General features: G+C 40.6%; 1 protein-coding gene across 5 annotated transcripts in view; it reads left to right on the top strand.

Moving 5' to 3' along the window:
- Window positions 1-17,754, top strand: part of CA10 (carbonic anhydrase 10) — a 316,228-nt gene that overhangs the window by 110,019 nt on the left and 188,455 nt on the right. For all 5 annotated transcript variants that reach the window (XM_030534700.1, XM_030534698.1, XM_030534702.1 and 2 more), the window contains one exon: window positions 12,615-12,757. In XM_030534700.1, coding sequence (XP_030390560.1) covers window positions 12,615-12,757 — 143 coding nt within the window. The remainder of the gene's footprint in view (window positions 1-12,614; window positions 12,758-17,754) is intronic.

Genomic DNA, 17,754 nt, shown 5'->3' with positions numbered 1-17,754 from the left:
AATAATCACTTCCCTCGATCTGCTGGCAATGCTCCTACTAACACAGCTGAATATGCCGTTGGCCTTCTTGGCAACAAGGGCACACTGCTGACTCATATCCAGTTTCTTGTCCACTGTAATCCCCAGGTCCTTTTCTGCCGAACTGCTGCTCAACCAGGCGGTCCCCAGCCTGTAGCAGTGCATGGGATTCTTCCTTTCAAAGTGCAGGACTCTGCACTTGTCCATGTTGAATCTCATCAGATTTCTTTTGGCCCAATTCTCCAATTTGTCTAGGTCACTTTGGACCTTATCCCTATCCGTATCTACCTCTTCTCCCAGTTTGGTGTCATCTGTGAACTTGCTGAGGGTGCAATTAATCCCATCATCCAGATCATTAATAAAGATCTTGAACAAAACTGGCCCCAGGGCCAACCTCTGGGGCACTCCGCTTGATACCGGCTGCCAACTAGACATTGAGCCGTTGATCGCTACCCGTTGAACCTGACAATCTAGCCAGCTTTCTATCCACCTTATAGTCCATTCATCCAATCCATACTACTTTAACTTGCTGGCAAGGATTCTGTGGGAGACCATATAAAAAGCTTTGCTAAAGTCAAGATATATATGTCAAGACAGATCGATAACTTCAGTGCATGTCAGTTTTGCTTTCACAAACTGTTTTATTGTTTCTGTCAGTCCTATTCTACAGTGATCCTTACTGAAAAGTCATCAGTTATCAGCAGTTACCCGAAAGTAGAAAATAAGATACTGCAGTCATTTCCTATTCTTTGTATAGTTCTAGAGCCTTCAATCCCGCATGTCTTTTCTACAGGAAGTAAATGTTATTAAAGGGAATTTCATCTGTAGGGGAAGCATGGGAGGAATGGAATGTTCTTTCTTTGTAGAGCTGAATAACTGCAGTATATCAGTTATCACTGTGTAGTAACTATTGGCAGATATTGACTTTTAATGCCAAAACTTTTGATACACTAAAAAATATTAACCCAGGAAAATACATTACTAGATATTGTTCTCCAGCAAGTGCCAAATTTTTGCAATCTGATACATGCATGTAACGCCTACAGATTTCATTGCTGGGGTCAGAATTTGGCCAATTGTAAATAAGATGCCTAAACCCCCATGTCAGTTAGTGAAGTTTATACGCTTGTGCTCAACATTTCCCTTGAAAAAGTCAATCTCCTCCTTCTTCTTTCAGCCTTTGCCTTATCTTCTCTTTCTAAATTCTGTTCCTTCTCTTTTGTGTCTCTGCTCTAAGCTTCCACATAGTTTACGCTCTCTCCTTGGCACACTGCAATTACCTGTCACACTGACAGCTGCAAAACAACCTCATCAAGCTCCTATACTGAAATCATTCTGTATGTTGCAGTCTCTGGAATGTAATTAATTGTTGCCATCGTGGAACATATCTAGGGTGACCAGATGTCCCGATTTTATAGGGACAGTCCCGATATTTGGGGCTTTTTTTTTTATGAGCTCCTATTACCTCCCCACCCCCGTCTCGATTTTTCACACTTGCTATCTGGTCTCCCTGAACATATCTCCCTCCCCTTCCTTGAGTTGGGTCTCTTTTCTCCCTTCCCTTTCTGCAGTTTTGGTTTGTAGAATTAGGGAGAAGGGAAGGGAGGGCTGGAGAAGTTGATACTAGCATTCAGACCAGGCAGTAATTGCAATATGGAGAAGTCAAACTTGGAGCACATGGCCTGATTCCAGAACTAGGCTAGATAGTTGCTGCTGGGAGTTCACAACTGCCAGTGTAAACAATAATAAAACATAGGTGCTTGCTGCATTGGCAGCAGGGTGGGAAACACACCAAGACCTGTAGTCTAAGCTCATCCCCTTTTCTGGGGGGGTTGCCTTTATGTAACATTGCCCAGAGGTTGGACAGTACTTATAAACACAAACCTTAGGCTGAGCTGGCTGTCCCAAGGGTTTCTCCAAACAGAGCTTTTTTGTCCAGCCAATGTCAAAGTTACTCTTGGCTGTTTATACTCCTGAGCTGTAGCTATTGAGATCCCTTTGATTTGCTTACCAGAGTGAGTCAGCAATAATAGTTCAGAGTCTCTATAGTTCTAGGAACCTATAGCCTGACACCTGGTCACAGATGAGGAGAAATAAAACTTAGGCTATTGATCCAAAGGGTTTCCCTAATTAAAAAGCATCTCATCAAAGGTTTGATAAAATATCCTGAGAGATCATTAGAGGTAATGAACAAAATCCTACAGTCTTTCACAATGCTCTTGGTGCTTTCAGTGCATGAGTAAGAACTGCAGAATGTAGCCCAAAAATATGCAGTTGTGAATTTGACAACAGAAGGAAACCTGAGCATGCCAAAAAGACAGATGAAGCCTTGGTAATGCACTAGTTACATTTCCACTTTTGTACCTGGTGAGGTTGAGAGAAGAGTCCGCTGTACTATTTTCCAAAAACCTCAGTCTTTCTACAGCAGCAAACTAGCAGAGACAAGAGAAGACACAACACATCACTATGTTGAGGAATTCAATATTAGTGCTTAGTGTTCAGTTTAGATGTTGCTTTGTTGTGCACATGGCAACACTGATCTGTTCATAGTGAAGATGATGGAAGGTTTATTTATCTCACATCCTCAAGGCAGGCTGGAAGGCAGTACCTCCCACTGAAATTTAGCTGTCTCTGGAGCGACATTAAGAAAAAGTTTTAGACAGGAAGAGGAAGGATGATCCAGTGGTTATGGTATTAGCCTGGGACTCAGAAGACCAGAGGTCATTTCCCTGCTGTGCCACAGATGTCCTATGTGACCTTGGGCAAGTAATTTAGTCCTTCTGTGCCTTGGTTCCCCACCTGTAAAATGGGGATAATTGCACTTCCTTAACTTGCAGGAAGAATGTTACCGTCTAATTATTCATTCAAGACTACATACATGTGCACTGGTGCTGAGCATGTTAGGTATTGATCCTCTGTATTCACACTGAAGAATGCAGTGCCTCAACAGAAGCCTATCTATCAAAACAAGAACGAGTATTTTTCAGGATGATAACTAGTATCTTTAAACTCTCTTTAGGCTTAGAAATTGAGAGCTTGAGCCACATGGTCCCTCCCATGAGTAGAGGGGAGCCAAAAGCCACAGATCCATGTTAGAGGAGAATGGGAGAGTGACTGGTCCCACTTATGTGGTAAACCTTCACAAAATGAAAACTGGAAATTTTGCACTGCTCCAATTGGAGAATGAGCTCCTGTAATCTTGTTGTCAACCCCAAAATTCACTTTCTTTTTAACACACTGACACAGGGAGATGGAAGTGTCTGATCAATGAGTTACATGGGATTTCCGTACCGAGATGAATGACAACAGAGACTCTGTCCTACTGAGGGCACTTTAGGTAGCTGTCACAGTACTGAACAGTTTTCCTGTGTCTTTCCACCTTATAGAATGTTCCATCCATATTCATCTATCCAATGAGTTGTCTTCTCTGCAGAGTAAACCTGATGTTCTTATTCGATCATTGTCCTAACTTAAGTCCTGTCCACATACAAAAACACTTAATGTGAGCATGGGGCTGCTTTTACCTCAGAGTGGCTGGCTTGTCGGGGAGTACATAAGCTGGAGTTTGAGGCAGCCTAACTAGTCAGCTACTGAATCACTCTGCTGCTCATCCAGTCACTGTAGCTCATGTTCTTTCATAGTGTGAATTCTCTCACTAAAACTAAGCTGATGCAAGAGGAGTCAACTGGAGTTAACTTTGCAGGGAAGACATAGCTATAGGTATTTACATGGCCCTCTTCACCATAGTGCTTCACAATTGTCATGTACTTACTTCACCAACACCCTTGTGAAATAGGGCAGTGCTGTTATTCCCGCTTTTTTACAGATAGGAAACAGAGGCACAGAGTGACTAAGTGACTTGCCTAGCATCACGCTGGAAGCTTGCAGTGGAAAAGGGACTCGAAGCCAGGTCTTCAAGTCCTACGCTAGCACCTTAACAAATGGACTATCCTTCCTCTCACAGCATCATGTTCCTTTGTTCTCACTATAAACTTCCCTCTCCCTGTGCTATTTACCTCACTAGCTGTCTCACTGAAACCTGTAAAGCTCTGTGAAAAGCAGTCTTCGTGAAAGATGCCATTTTACCTCACATAAAACGGTGTTGAACTGTGAGCTTGGCAGCAACTTTGGGAGATCTTGGGGTACACCTCTACCCCAATATAACACGACCCGATATAACATGAATTTGGATATAACATGGTAAAGTAGCGTTCAGGGGTGGGGCTGTGCACTCTGGTGGATCAAAGCAAGTTCGATATAACGCGATTTCACCTATAATACAATAAGATTTTTTTTGGCTCCCGAGGACAACGTTATATTGGGGCAGAGGTCTATTTTGTAGATATTATGTAATTATGCTGTACTGGGATTGAGAAATCATTTGCACAGCATGCATTTATTAGGATTTCCAATGCCTTGCTGCTTCCTTGCTGGCTAATGTACCCCTCTTTTTTGCTATCGTGTACAAGGTTCATCACTTCTGAAATGTTATTGAGAGAGAGAGAGCATTTGTGGGAGTTGTAAAAGAGGTCAGTCACAGAGCAAGGGTGAAAGGGTTAATAAAATTGTAAACTGAAGTGGGACTGGAAACAGGAAAGGCTGTGAATCTGTGAGCAGTGAGATGTAACATTAAGGGAGGGAACATTTGGGTTCTTTTTAGATTTTAAACATATTAATAATGTCTACTAAGAGGTATTAATCATGGCTGAGAATTGAGAATGGGGCCGTAAATCAGCAGAAGGGAGGGGAAGAGAGTTGGGATTTTAATTTTAAATAAAGACTTGTATGTTTTATGGCTCAGAAGTGAAGATTACATAGTTGGTGTGGAATCTCCGCAGAGCAGCATCTCACCAACTGCAGGCATATTTCAAAGTAACTGCAAATATCTTTAAGCTCTCCATAGTTTGTGAAGTTGAGAGCTTTGCGTTTGGAAGGTGATAGGATGATGCTTTCTTATCAGGTATAGTGCGTTCTTCCAGGCTTTCACAGCAAGTGCAGACTATGAACACACATATTTAGGGCCTGAATATAACAGACAAATGTAGTCCACAGTTGGAATTGGGATAGGGTAGGGTGCACTGTCCCATTGTGAGCTCTGGGGGGAGCTGTCCTTGGAACAGGGTATGCAAGGGGAACATGCCAGAGAATCCATTCCCCTCTGTGTCAGGACGCTCTTGGAGATTGAAATGGATATTGTGTGGCACAAATCCATGGTTATGCTTCAAATACTTTCTTGGATTCACCGGGCCAAATTCTGGCTGTAGACTGCCCACAGGTATGCTCTAAAAATAGTAGCTGGGTGGAGAGGCACAGGGTGGAAGTGTTGTGCCCTTATTCTGGCTTCTGCAAATTTCATGGAGAAACTTTCTGTAAATTCTCCACAGCTGCAGAGGGGCATTCTGGAACTGGGTTTAGGAGTCTGAAATCATCTGTGACCTGGACATTTGAGACCCCACTTCAGCAAAGTACTTAACCATTTGCTTAGTCCTATTGAAATCAACCAGGTTTAAACATGTGCTTAAAGCTAAGCAAATACTTTAATATTTTGCGTAATCAGGGCCCAAACATGTATACCTCTGAACCCACATAGCCTTTTCCACAGAGGAATTCCCTGAAGGGAGGAAAAGGGGCAGCCAGAACGTAGACACAGTGTTGTATGTGTGTTATCAATATGTAGCTGTTTTGTGGCCATACCTGAAGTGGGCCAGAAACTTAGACCATTATATTTAGTTCACTATTTGGTATGGCTACAAAAAGGGCAGGAGTACCTGACTCTGTTCCCTCCCTGCCGTTTGGTGAGGGGAGAAGCGTTGCTTAGCCAGTTTTTCTTCATGTATCACTAGCAGAGTAGCAATCCATCCTTTATTTAGTATTCTGGACACTGATATATCACTGTTATTATGTTTACATTTGGAAAAATGCATCAGAATTCTTAATTCTACTGTGGGATGCTGATAACAGAGTGTTTCATTATATCTCAGTGTAATATGCTATCCACAAATTGATCAAAATAGCAGCAGCAGTGTGACACAGGCCATGAATAAGTGTCTCAGGCATCTTTGCATATACCTAATAAAGATGATTCCCCACTTTCATCCAGTATTCAGATAAGGCTGTCAAAATCATCAGCAGTTGTCTTTGATGTGCCAATGTTAAACGCTTAACTTCTCCATTTTATTCCCCTGATTCTGAGAAATGGATGTACTTTGAGCTGGCCAGTGTCCTGCATTGGAAAAGCAAATAACATATTATGCTTGCCTGGCATGTTTCTGTGGCAAACTGGATCCTTAGCAAAGGGAATTTACTGGGAATTTACATATAGCTGATGGCAGGGATGACATGACTGGGATACCGAAACTTTTGGCAGAATGACCAGTGTCTGGAAAACCTTGTTTAAATAAGATTGCAGTGTCTGTGTAGACTGCATGCAAATTAGCTTGAAAGAGTAGCTTTTACAAAGTAGCGTGTTGTGTGCTCCAAGGTGTTGAGCATGATAGATTTAAAATATTTTCATATAAAGATGGTCATGTAAATTGGTTTACTTGAGCTATGCAATTTTTTCTCCATTACACACTGTTGATAAACTACGAAATTAGTTCATTAGTGAAACGCGATAACTTGATTTGTGTGCAAAACCTACTTGTCTGTTTGGCTTATGTTTTTTCATATTGTATATAGCCTGATAAATCCTGTCAGTTAGTCTAATTTTTTTAACTACACTAATAATGTGTGATCGATTGATTAAAGTTTTGTTGGTACTGTAAGAAACTGATGACCACCTTGGACATTGCTGTCATGGTGCTTAATGCAGTGTGGATTGACTGCTTCTCCAGCAGCTTCTTACTGCTGTATGGTCTTCTCCGTCCATGAACCTGATTCTCCTACATCAAACCTGTAAATAGTTTATGTGAGCCTAAACTGCAAAGGACAGACAACCATCCCATGCATCGTCAGTACCAACATATGCTTCTGAGACGACATAGGAAGATATACAAGAAGACCCCTCATGAGCCCACAAATATGCCACTTCAGAGGACATTACCATCCTCCAAGATCTGGACTCTCCCACCTATCAGAACCGATTCTTACAAAGGTGTTCATGACTCCATGAAAAAAGCCAGGCTCCTATTCTCTCTACTAATCAGGTTATTTTTTCATCGATGATTCTGACAGTTCTGAGGGCACTAACTTTGGAGACGGAGTCCGCATTTTCTTCTTAGGGTGATTCTGATATGGGAGGACGGTTGTCATCTCCTCCAAGAGTCATCAGCACTGACAGATGTTCTAGAATCTTCTGGGGCCTGACATAACCATGTAAGATGGGGTATTCCTTTCCCTGGGACTTATGGTACCGTATACCTTGGGGGTTCACCTAAACCCCTACTGGCCCCATCTCACTGTTTGTAGTGGGCACTGTGGAACATTATCCTGAATCTGCATGGTCTCACTGAGACGCTCACCATCCCTTTCCATTGAGGGACGAGTCTGAACTGTTTATGGAGCCCACAGGGGAAGAAGAAAAAGAGGCAGATCTAGCGGATCCATCAAGCATATAGCCTTCCATTCCTGACGGAAAAAGTTGCTACAGCATTACATTTGCTGCTGGACAATCACAAACAGTTTCAGGGGTTAAGAAGGATTGTTGAAGCCCCCCAGATTCCCCTGGAAGAAATCCAGGAATTATTTAAAAAAAACCTCCTGGATGTTTTGCAGAATAAAGGGCCTACTAGAGTAGCAATCCGAGTCAACAAGGCTATCCTACAGCAAGCCAGTGTGGTGTGGCATGCCTCAGTATCAAGTTCACCCACTCCCGGGGGGAAGAAGTACTTTGTTCTCACAAAGGAGCAGTCTGTCTTCACACAACTGTTCCCCACTCCCTGCTTGTTCAGGCTGCTACAGAAAGGAGTAGACAACATACAAGATCTGTCCCTTCAGATGAGGAGGCCAAATGCTTGGACTATGTGGAGAGAGAAGTATTTACATAAACCTGCTATTCAGAATTGTAGGCTGGTACATCAGGTGCTACTTGCTGATGAGGTCATACTTTGCTACTCTGTTTTTTGAATTTAGGGACAAACTCCCTCAGAAGGACAGAGTACTGTTCTAAACTCTTATAGATGAAGATAGTCTGATAGCTAGATCATCTCTTCAGGTTGCAGTAGACACAGATAATACAGCCTCTTGATCAGTGGTTTTCAGCCTGTGGTCTACAGAGCCCTGGGGATCCACAGACTAAGATTTGCAAAGGGGTCTGCACCTCCTTTTGAAATTTTTTAGCAGTCTGCAAATGAAAAAAGGTTGAAAACCACTACTGTAGATCAATGGCCACTAGTGTCATTATGCACAGGGAGTCCCAGCTCCATTCCTAGTGTTTATCTTGTGAAGTACAGTCCAGTGTGGAGAACCTGCCCTTTGAGGAGGACAACTTGTTCAGTTAAAAGACTGTCATTGTACTCATTAAAGCACTCCAGGGCAACCCTCCATTCCCTGGGAATATATATGAAGACGCTGCAATGGTAAATGAAATAGACAGAGGAAGCTATATACATACACCTGTGTGGCTCTTTGGAGTGCACTGTCTTGGCAGTAAAAATAAATAAATAAATTAAAATCAAAGATTGCAGGACAGATTTAATGTCATGGTGACGCACACAATCTTTGTTGAGCACCATCCTAATGTAAAGACTATCTTCTTGGAAATCATAGTGTGCTGCTGTGACAGGCAGCATTCAAGATGCAATGTTGCCCTGTCAAAATCCGAAAGAACCTAATAAAACAAGTGCTTACGGCAGCCATTTTCAGAGAGCCTCCATGCTTTTTTTTTTTCTGGATGTTCCTAGTTTCATCAATAATTCTTGAAATAATTGGCCATTGTGAAATTCACCATTTCTGTACTTTGCTCGGTATTCTTTTACTGCATTATCCATCATCATCTATAAAATGTCTTTTTATAAATCGTGCAAAAAATTGTACAGTATTCACTGTGTATTCTTTAATCCCTTTAGCAAATGCATTTCTCCCATCAGAAATCTCAGTAACTCTGGGAAGCCATTCAAATAGCTACAACCTCCTAATGAATATTCCACCTCTTTGAAGTTATAGGTCTGAAGTCCCACCATTAGTACTAATGCATTTTGCATTAGCACTTGGTAATGCAAAAAATTTTTTTTAGTTGCCATAGTTTTAGAATATATCAAGGAGAATTTGGCTAAACTTGAACACCTATAACACACATGAAAAAAAAACTGTTTTCTCCCAGGCTCCCGGACAACATTAAATAGAATAGTGAGGTCTTGTGGTACTAAAACGTCACTTTTTAGAAAATATGCTACAATGCATTTAGTAGCAAATCAGGAAGTACATCGTCTAATTTAAAACTAAGCTACAATTGACAAAATACGTATGCAAAAGTACATTTTGTTCCCGCTTTGCTATTTTGTAAAATGCACTCTCTTTTGCAGCAGCCCTCTCAATCATTAGTGTAATTTGGAGAAGTTCTTCTGTGGCATATAAACATCAGGTAGATGGGCAGACACAGAAAGGGCAGAGAGATATTGCGCTTCCAAGAGGAGGATGATGCACTTTTTCTTCTCGTTTTCAGGGAGCAGTGGTGGATCCAACCCCAGCCCAAGCATGTTTATAAACTTATTTGGGGAGATTTTTCAAACCAGTTAGAAACAGGACCTCCCTCCTTCTGGGGCCGAGCTTCTCTGAGGAAGAAAATTACAAATAATAGGACACTTTATTTCCTTGAATGGGTTTCATGGAATTGGAAACTCATTTAGTGTTTGTTCACAGTCTTTTCCTGATTCCCACGTCAAGGGTGGTGGGGAGCAGAGTTGTCCTCTTCACAGAAATGGCAAGAGGGTCAACTCTCTCTAAACCAAACATCCCAACACTGACTGAAGGCAGAACATCTATGAGCCAGCCTAAGGCCTCAGTGTGGCTTCCTTAGCTCCTCTCTTAATCATGGCAGCAAAGCTTCCATAGTACCCATTCTGTGTTGTGACCTTCTGTCAGCCATTGTACCAGACACTATTCCAACCAGGTGATAGTGGATAGTTTGGCTGGGAGTCTCCCGGAATCGGGCTTGATCTCCTGCCACTGAAGCCAATCCAGGAGATTTTAGGCAGCTGAAAGTCCGGCGGCGCAGCAGGGCTAAGGCGGGCCACCTACCTTCCCTGGCTCCGTGCCACTCCCGGAAGTGGCGACATGTTCAGCAGTGGCTCCTAGGAGGCGAGGCCAGGAGGTCTTTGCCTGCTGCCCCCACCCTGAGCGCCAACTTTGCAGCTCCCATTGGCTGGGAACGGGGAACCATGGCCAATGGGAGGTGCGAGGGGCAGTGCTTGCAGGCCGGGGCAGTGTGCAGAGCCACCTGTGAGCCTAAGAGCCACTGCCAGACATGCTGCTGCTTCCAGGAGCCACCCAAGGTACGCGCCTCCCGGCTGGAGCCTGCACCCCAGATCCCCTGCTGCACCCAAACTTCCTCCCAAACACCCACACCCCCTCCCACATCCCAACCCCCTGCCCCAGCCCTGATCCCCTTCCTACACCCAAACTCTCTCCCAGAGTCTGCACCCCAACCCCTTTCCCCAGGCTCAGCCTAGAGTCCCCTCCCACACTCCGAACCCCTCTGCCCCACCCTCCAGCCCATAGCCCACATCCCAACTCTCTGCCCCAGCCCTGTGAAAGTGAGTGAGGATGGGGGAGACTGAGCAATGGAGGGGAGAGGGCTGGAGTGAGCAGGGGCGAGGCCTTAGAAAAGAGGCAGGGCTGTGGCCTTAGGACAGGGCAAGGGTATTTGGGTCTGTGTGAGTAGACAGTTGCCAACTCTAACCCTGATCCTTGGTATGGCTTCTGACTCTAACTCTGGATTGACCCTTTGCATGGCTTTGGACCCTGACTCTGACCTTTAGCGTGACTTCTGATGGGTATCTATGAAACTGGAAATCAGTGTACTAGGAGGAGATGCATGTTTGTTATAGCTGTTCTGCTACTTTAATCTCTTCATAATTTCTGAGCTCACCCACCTCTTATATCAACACAACATCAAAGAGTTAACAGAAGGAGAAAAAAAGAGACCCTGGAAATTGAATTTTCTGTTATTACTCTCAGGTCCACTGGTTTTCTGTATCTGTGGCTGATATATTTCATAACACTGCAGGAATGGGAAAATACTCAACAGCTGCAAAACATTTTCCCCTCAAGTTCTGTGTATATTTGTGTTTACTTTGTGCTGCACCAAAAAAAAAAGTCATTCTAGTTTTGTATAAAGTTTTCTAGGTGAAATCAAATACTGAGGCCCAAACCAAAATCCTACATCTAAACAACCCTAAACTTTGGGGTAGTTTGTAGCTCTGAAATAGCTGTGTAGGGTTTGTGACTGGTATAATGATAAGCACAGTCTAGAGTAACAATGAACAGGGTATCAATATATTATCAGCATCTATGAAAATTCAGCATAGTATGTTATCGACACAGAAAAAAAGGTCATACAAATGTTACAGTTGCATGGAAAACACTCTGGAAATGGAGTACCAGAGACTGGAAACACAAACTTAACTCTGTCCCTTTCCATCCATTATGATACATTCTTTAATCACAGGGGGACGTACTATTTGTCAAATAAAATACAATATCATGCACATTTTCTTTCAGCAACAGTACAGGGGCAGAGTTAAGGTTGAGCATCACCTCCCAACTTCCTTCCAATCCAGGTTAGCTATGCAGTGTGGCTCATGTGTTTACATGAGGAGTATTGTATATTCCTTCCCATCCGACACACTTTTCTTCCACCTCCTTATGAGGCCATACCACCCTCCAGAGTAACTCAACACCAGTCTGAGTACTAGTCACAAATCACTGATTTCTCTTAATCCACTGAAAGGACTAAAAACAACTCTCTCTGATAAGTCTCAAAATGTAATTGTAAGCATGGAATTCTCACTGAGTGTGTGTGTGTTTCCAATGGAATCCTGTAGGGATTGGTTCTTGGCCCTTGCACTATTCAACATTTTTATCAAGGGTATGTGTGTGAAATCTGTGAATCAAAAAGAGATGAATAGATCATGTCTATGGAATATTAATATTCTGTGGAATAGTGATATGTCCATGTCTTTTCTAATAATACATTATCCTTATTGTCAACGTGTAGGAAATATTGAAACTCGTTTTAATTTTCTTTGAGTGGCTGTGTTGGCCTCAGTCCAAGGAATAAGTGCAGTGTATGCATGTAAAATGAGCTTAAAAACATGAGATATTCAAGTACCTGTTGAGAAAAAGCAAACATTCTATACCCGTAATAGTGGATGAGCTAGTAACAGCTAAATTGGGAATGATTAAATCCAGATAGCTTACGAGGGGCCAAAAAAAAATCTCCTTTGTTGATATTAAAACATCTCATTATCTCAGATTTGGGTGTCTGTGTATTATGCATTAAAATTCAGTTACTTGATTAATTTTTTTGAGTTGTTGATTATATTGTGAGCACAGACACTACAAGAAGCAGTTTAATTGTTTCCACATCTGTTTTGTGTTGATTTTTCTTCCTCCCTCCAGATTCTTTCTTAAATGTGTCTCTCTTTCCCCTCTTATAGTTCCTTCCTTTTGGGGATTGGTGAACTCAGCCTGGAATCTTTGCGCTGTTGGAAAAAGGCAATCGCCTGTCAATATAGAAACCAGCCATATGATCTTCGACCCTTTCCTAACTCCACTTCGCATAAATACAGGAGGCAGAAAGGTACGTTTTTTGACATGTCTTGGTATAAAAACCAAGAGTTAATAGATGAAAAATATGTGACACTTTCTGTATTTATGAAGTATTTTCACCTTGTAATGCCAATAAGCTCTTAGGCAGAATAATAACAAATGTAATGCTGTGCAAATTGCACATTGTTACCTCCCCTGCAGTGATCAAAACCGTACACTTTTAGGTATCCTGAAGCACTTCTTAATTGCCATACAGTACTGGTTCCTTTAAACTCACCTGTGAGTAGAATAAGTGTCATTTACAAAAACTCATGGCTAATTAGTGGTATTTGTCCTTCAAAGACAGGTAGGATTTTAAAGCGTCAGGAATGCAAATGTTGTCTCAGAAGGCTTGATTCTCCTCTTTCGCTGGTTTAAATTGGGAGTAACCTCTCTGAAATCAGTGCAGTAACATTTGCTGTAGATAGAGAGTAAAGAAGATTCATGTCCAGAATGTTATGAAATGGAGGATTTAATTGGCTCACTCTGGAAGCTGGAGAGAGAGAGGCAGGCTCATAAAAATCTGTTCAGAAAACCATCTAGTCTCCTAATTACTCTAGAGATTATCAGTACTTGTGCTCCTAAAACCAAGTTACGCTGAAGCAAAGCGCCTCTGCCATGCATTAATTAGAAAGAATACAAAAATATTTATAATCAATAAGTCTTTGGACACATTAGATCAGATGGAAATGATGGGTCAAAGACGATTTATCTTACTTGAGCTCAAGAAGACTACACGATGATTAAGGTGAGCACGATTTGGCCCATTGGCATATTTGCAGTGTAATTATTAGAACTGCTTGGTTTTTTAACCTAAATCTGCAAATCTCTATTAATTTATAATATTTTTTCCAAAAACAATACTAACCCCTCACACACACACTCCCAAACAATTACATGGAAAATTCAGGTGCCTCCTGAAATATTTATTGTGCCAATTTAGAGGCTACATCCTATTTTACTGAAGTATGAAACAGGAGGGATTTTAGTCCTGTTTTAAGTGCATATTTTAATGTAACCTTAACTACAGAGTTACTAGCGAAAATTCCATAAAAAGGGTTGTATGTTCTAGTAACGTGGGTCACCTTCTGACCTTTTTAATTGTTGCCTTATAGTCTTCTGTATTATTACCTTTTGATTTATTTTGTATGATTAGATATTATGGAAAGGGCAGAGCCATGAGAAAACTCTATTTACAAATTATTTAAATACTGTGAATTTAACAGGATTTTAAAGGATTTGCCATACTCACAAGAATATATTGTTAAAATTACTTTCCCCTCAATTTAGACATTAAAAAGTTAAGGAAAACATGTTTTGTCAGAGGCAATTGATAAATAACAATATCATCTGAAGAAGTGGGTATTCACCCACGAAAGCTCATGCTCCAAAACGTCTGTTAGTCTATAAGGTGCCACAGGATTCTTTGCTGCTTTTACAGATCCAGACTAACACGGCTACTCCTCTGATACTTAACAATATCAGGGTATTTCATTGTGTTTGCTATCGTCTGTGAAGGGTAGTTACGCAATCGATTATTAATAAACTGCAGCTTTTACGTTGCACACATTTTAGAAACTATAGACCTGATTCTCCATTCAAACCTTATATGCTTAATTGAGGGATTGTTGAATTTTATTATTATTAGTTTTGTTTATAATGATCAGGTTGGTTTGTCTTTTTTACCTGTTGATTGTTTAATATAAGCCAGTTTGTTTTTCCTAAAGAGGATCATTATTCCTTGTCCTCTTCAATCCCCTTCCCCTCACATTTGAGGGGTGTTCTTCCTCTGTTGAGGAGGTGTGCCAGGGTCACTGGGATTCAAAGTTGTTTCGCTTGCCAAGAGGCTATTCCAATCAGCAACAGTCATTCCTGATGCATTCGTTGCCTGGGGCGTGGGCACATCTCTCAGAAGTGCAATTTTCATTCAACCCTTAAGAGCAGGGCCAGTAAGAACCAGGAGATTAGGCTCAAATGCCTTATGATGGAGAGATCTCTTTCCCAGGCCTCAGACCAAGTTAAGGAGGACTTCCCTTATGCATCAGTCTCTGACTGAGCATAGTGCACTGTCTACCTCAGCACTGCGTTCACCCAGACCTTGTGAGGGAAAAGTTGGAAAGTACTCAGTCTCCAAGAAGTGGTGTCCTAGTTTTCCTCACAAAAAGCCTTTCTCGCCTTGGACTGTATATGAGCTTGAAGTTTGTGAGTCATCCCATTGAAGTTCCTAACATAAGTACATAAATTAACATGCTTAAGGGCCTTGTGGAATTGAGCCCCATGTCTTCATACACAAAATACACCTGAAATTATTTAATTGTGCAGGATATTAGGAAAATATGTATAGTATATAAATATTTGTGTTTAGCAAACAAAAGATCTTATAAATACATATCCTTAGGTCATATATGGCCCAAAATTTGTTTTTACTGAACCAAGGACCAATAGATGTGTTTCCAATTCTTTAATTAAAAATTGCACTGGAAAGTTTCATGTTAACAAATGTTTCTCTGTGATGTTTGCAACACAAAATTCATAGCATTATACTAATATTTTAAAACTTAGAAGTAAAATTGTCCAGAAATTATTCATGGTTTTAGTTCAGTAAAATACTTAAGCATGTGCACAAGTGCTTGCTGAACCCAATCCTTTAAGCAGAAATTAAATTATTTTATGTGCAATGTACAAAATGAGAAATGCAGAAAATGAAAAGAAAATTAGACTTAAAGCATAATTTCTAAGGACTTCTTAATTACATGATTTTTAAAGTAATAGTGTTCCTTCAGTTCTAGGCAGAGCTCATGCATTATCTCACCTTTCTATTTATATTTTTAAAATAATAATAACAAGTATACATCGATTTTCCAAAAAAAAGCTGCAAATGGGAACAGACGCATTTAAAAATGAATAGATGATGTCTGACTTATATTCAACTCATTTCTAAAAATGTAATTTTATGAAAATTGCCATTCAAATGGAAGTAGTTACTTGAAAGCATATTTTAAGGAGGAACTGATCCTAATGATTGCTTTGAATGAATTATTGCTAACAAAGGTGTATTTGGCATAAAAGTTTAAGAAAAACACAGGAAATAACCAGAGGTCTCAACTGTATTTATTCAAATGCAGGCATGGTATTTTTCAACTCTAATATTAATTTTAAAGTAAAATATATTGATCTGGTGAAACTGTTACCAATCACAGAAATAATGTATTCGTTCATAACATTTTATCTCTTAACAGGAAAGTGCTTAAAATGATATTTTAATATTTCATGACTTACATCTATATAGCAGTTCTCTTGTTTTATTCAGTCCTTTAGTGACATGGAATAATATGGATGAATAGATAATGTGAGGTAACAGGATAACCAAGAACATAGAGGACAGGGACTCTTTTAACAAAAGGTGTAGATATTCCAAAGTGATTTATCTTCACCTGTTGTCCTGAGCAATGAGCTCTCTTTTGTGCATTGCTGTTGGAAATATGAGACATGTGAAATTTGTCCTAATATATTTCCATAGAGGCTCTGAATTTTTATATAGACAGAACTGAGAATCAGTTTCATCTGTGGCGCAGAATTTGAGAAAATGCATTATTCAGTTATGTTAATTCTATTAATTAGAGCTGGTCAGTAATTCTCCATTGGAATACTTTTCCATTGAAAAATGCTGATTTGACAAAAGTGAGCGTTTCACAGAATGCATTGATTTCATCAACATTTTCTATGGTAAATTATGAAAAAATTTCATTTGTTAGGTCAAAACATTTCATATTTACTTTATTGTTCTGACTTTTATATTTTGTTATAATTTGTAACATAATAGTCAAAAAAAATTAAGTCTAAATTAAATGTTTTGATAACGCTGAAACAAAATATTTCATTTAACGAAAAACTCCAAGATTTCTACTTTTCATCCTGATTCATGACAACACAAAATTTGGAAATCTCAGCAGTTCCCAAGGATGGGAATTCCATTTTTTGACCAACTCTGCTACTAGTAAAACACAGGCAGGGAAGGTGTGCCATGGAGATGTTATATCAGTGGGCCAAATCCTGCTTGCCTCATGCATATGAGAACATGTGCTCCTCCCCTGGATGAGATGATCAGCCTTCGGCCTATATGTGTGGCCCTATACAAAAGATTTCGAAAACTGATCGATAAGGGTCAAATGGTGAAGGTAGAAAAGAAACTCCAGTCTCGGGGTCAGATTGTGACTGTCAGGTCCCATGGTATGGAAGTCCTCTCACATGGGGCAGGAAGGGGAGGTGGGGTCATAGACCCACAGCCATGAACTGATCAACAGAGCAAAATTACATGTCTGGGAGAGGAAGCATGTGGCAATGGCCATGTTTGTCTGACTCTTCACTGACCAGCTCATTATCGTGTGAAGTACAATGAGGGCAGCTTGGGTACAAAAGGTGATTCACAGAACACATGGTTTCATTTCATGACACCAGGTATAGCAATCCAATGTAGCTTCACATTTTGGGAAACTTGATTACTTTCAAGAAGTTGCCTTGGAAATTACAGCACTTCCTTGTGTAGCTGCTACTTTAGCAGCACTGCAGTTGATATCTAGGGAAGTAGGTCAGGCCTTTGAATTTGAGAATTAGCTCTTGAAGTATGTTAGATCAAGGTGGGTTGTAGAGTTCTACTACTGAAATTCTACAAAGGGATTTGATCCTTGTCAGAAGCTTCTAAAATTCAAGCTGGAAATGTTTGCATTTTCCATTGCAGTGCAATAGCAGAGATATATAACATACTTTTCTGATGTGGTGCTGTCCAAATGTGAAATCGGAATACTCTCAGTGCATTCATTTTTCATGTGTATTGGCTTGGGTTACTGTTTCTGGAGCTGGGAATGACATCTGTTCTTAACGATTGATATGTTTTGCATTAATTGTTGTTGCTTGTGGGAGCCCAGATTGATCTAAATGTTGAGGAAGTGGAATAACAAATAGCCTTTTTTGATTAAGCTTGGGGAAAAA

Source organism: Gopherus evgoodei, chromosome 15, assembly GCF_007399415.2.
Source record: "Gopherus evgoodei ecotype Sinaloan lineage chromosome 15, rGopEvg1_v1.p, whole genome shotgun sequence".
NCBI lineage: Eukaryota > Metazoa > Chordata > Testudines > Testudinidae > Gopherus > Gopherus evgoodei.
Note: the sequence above shows the minus strand (reverse complement) of the source record. Positions and strands in the feature narration are given on the sequence as shown.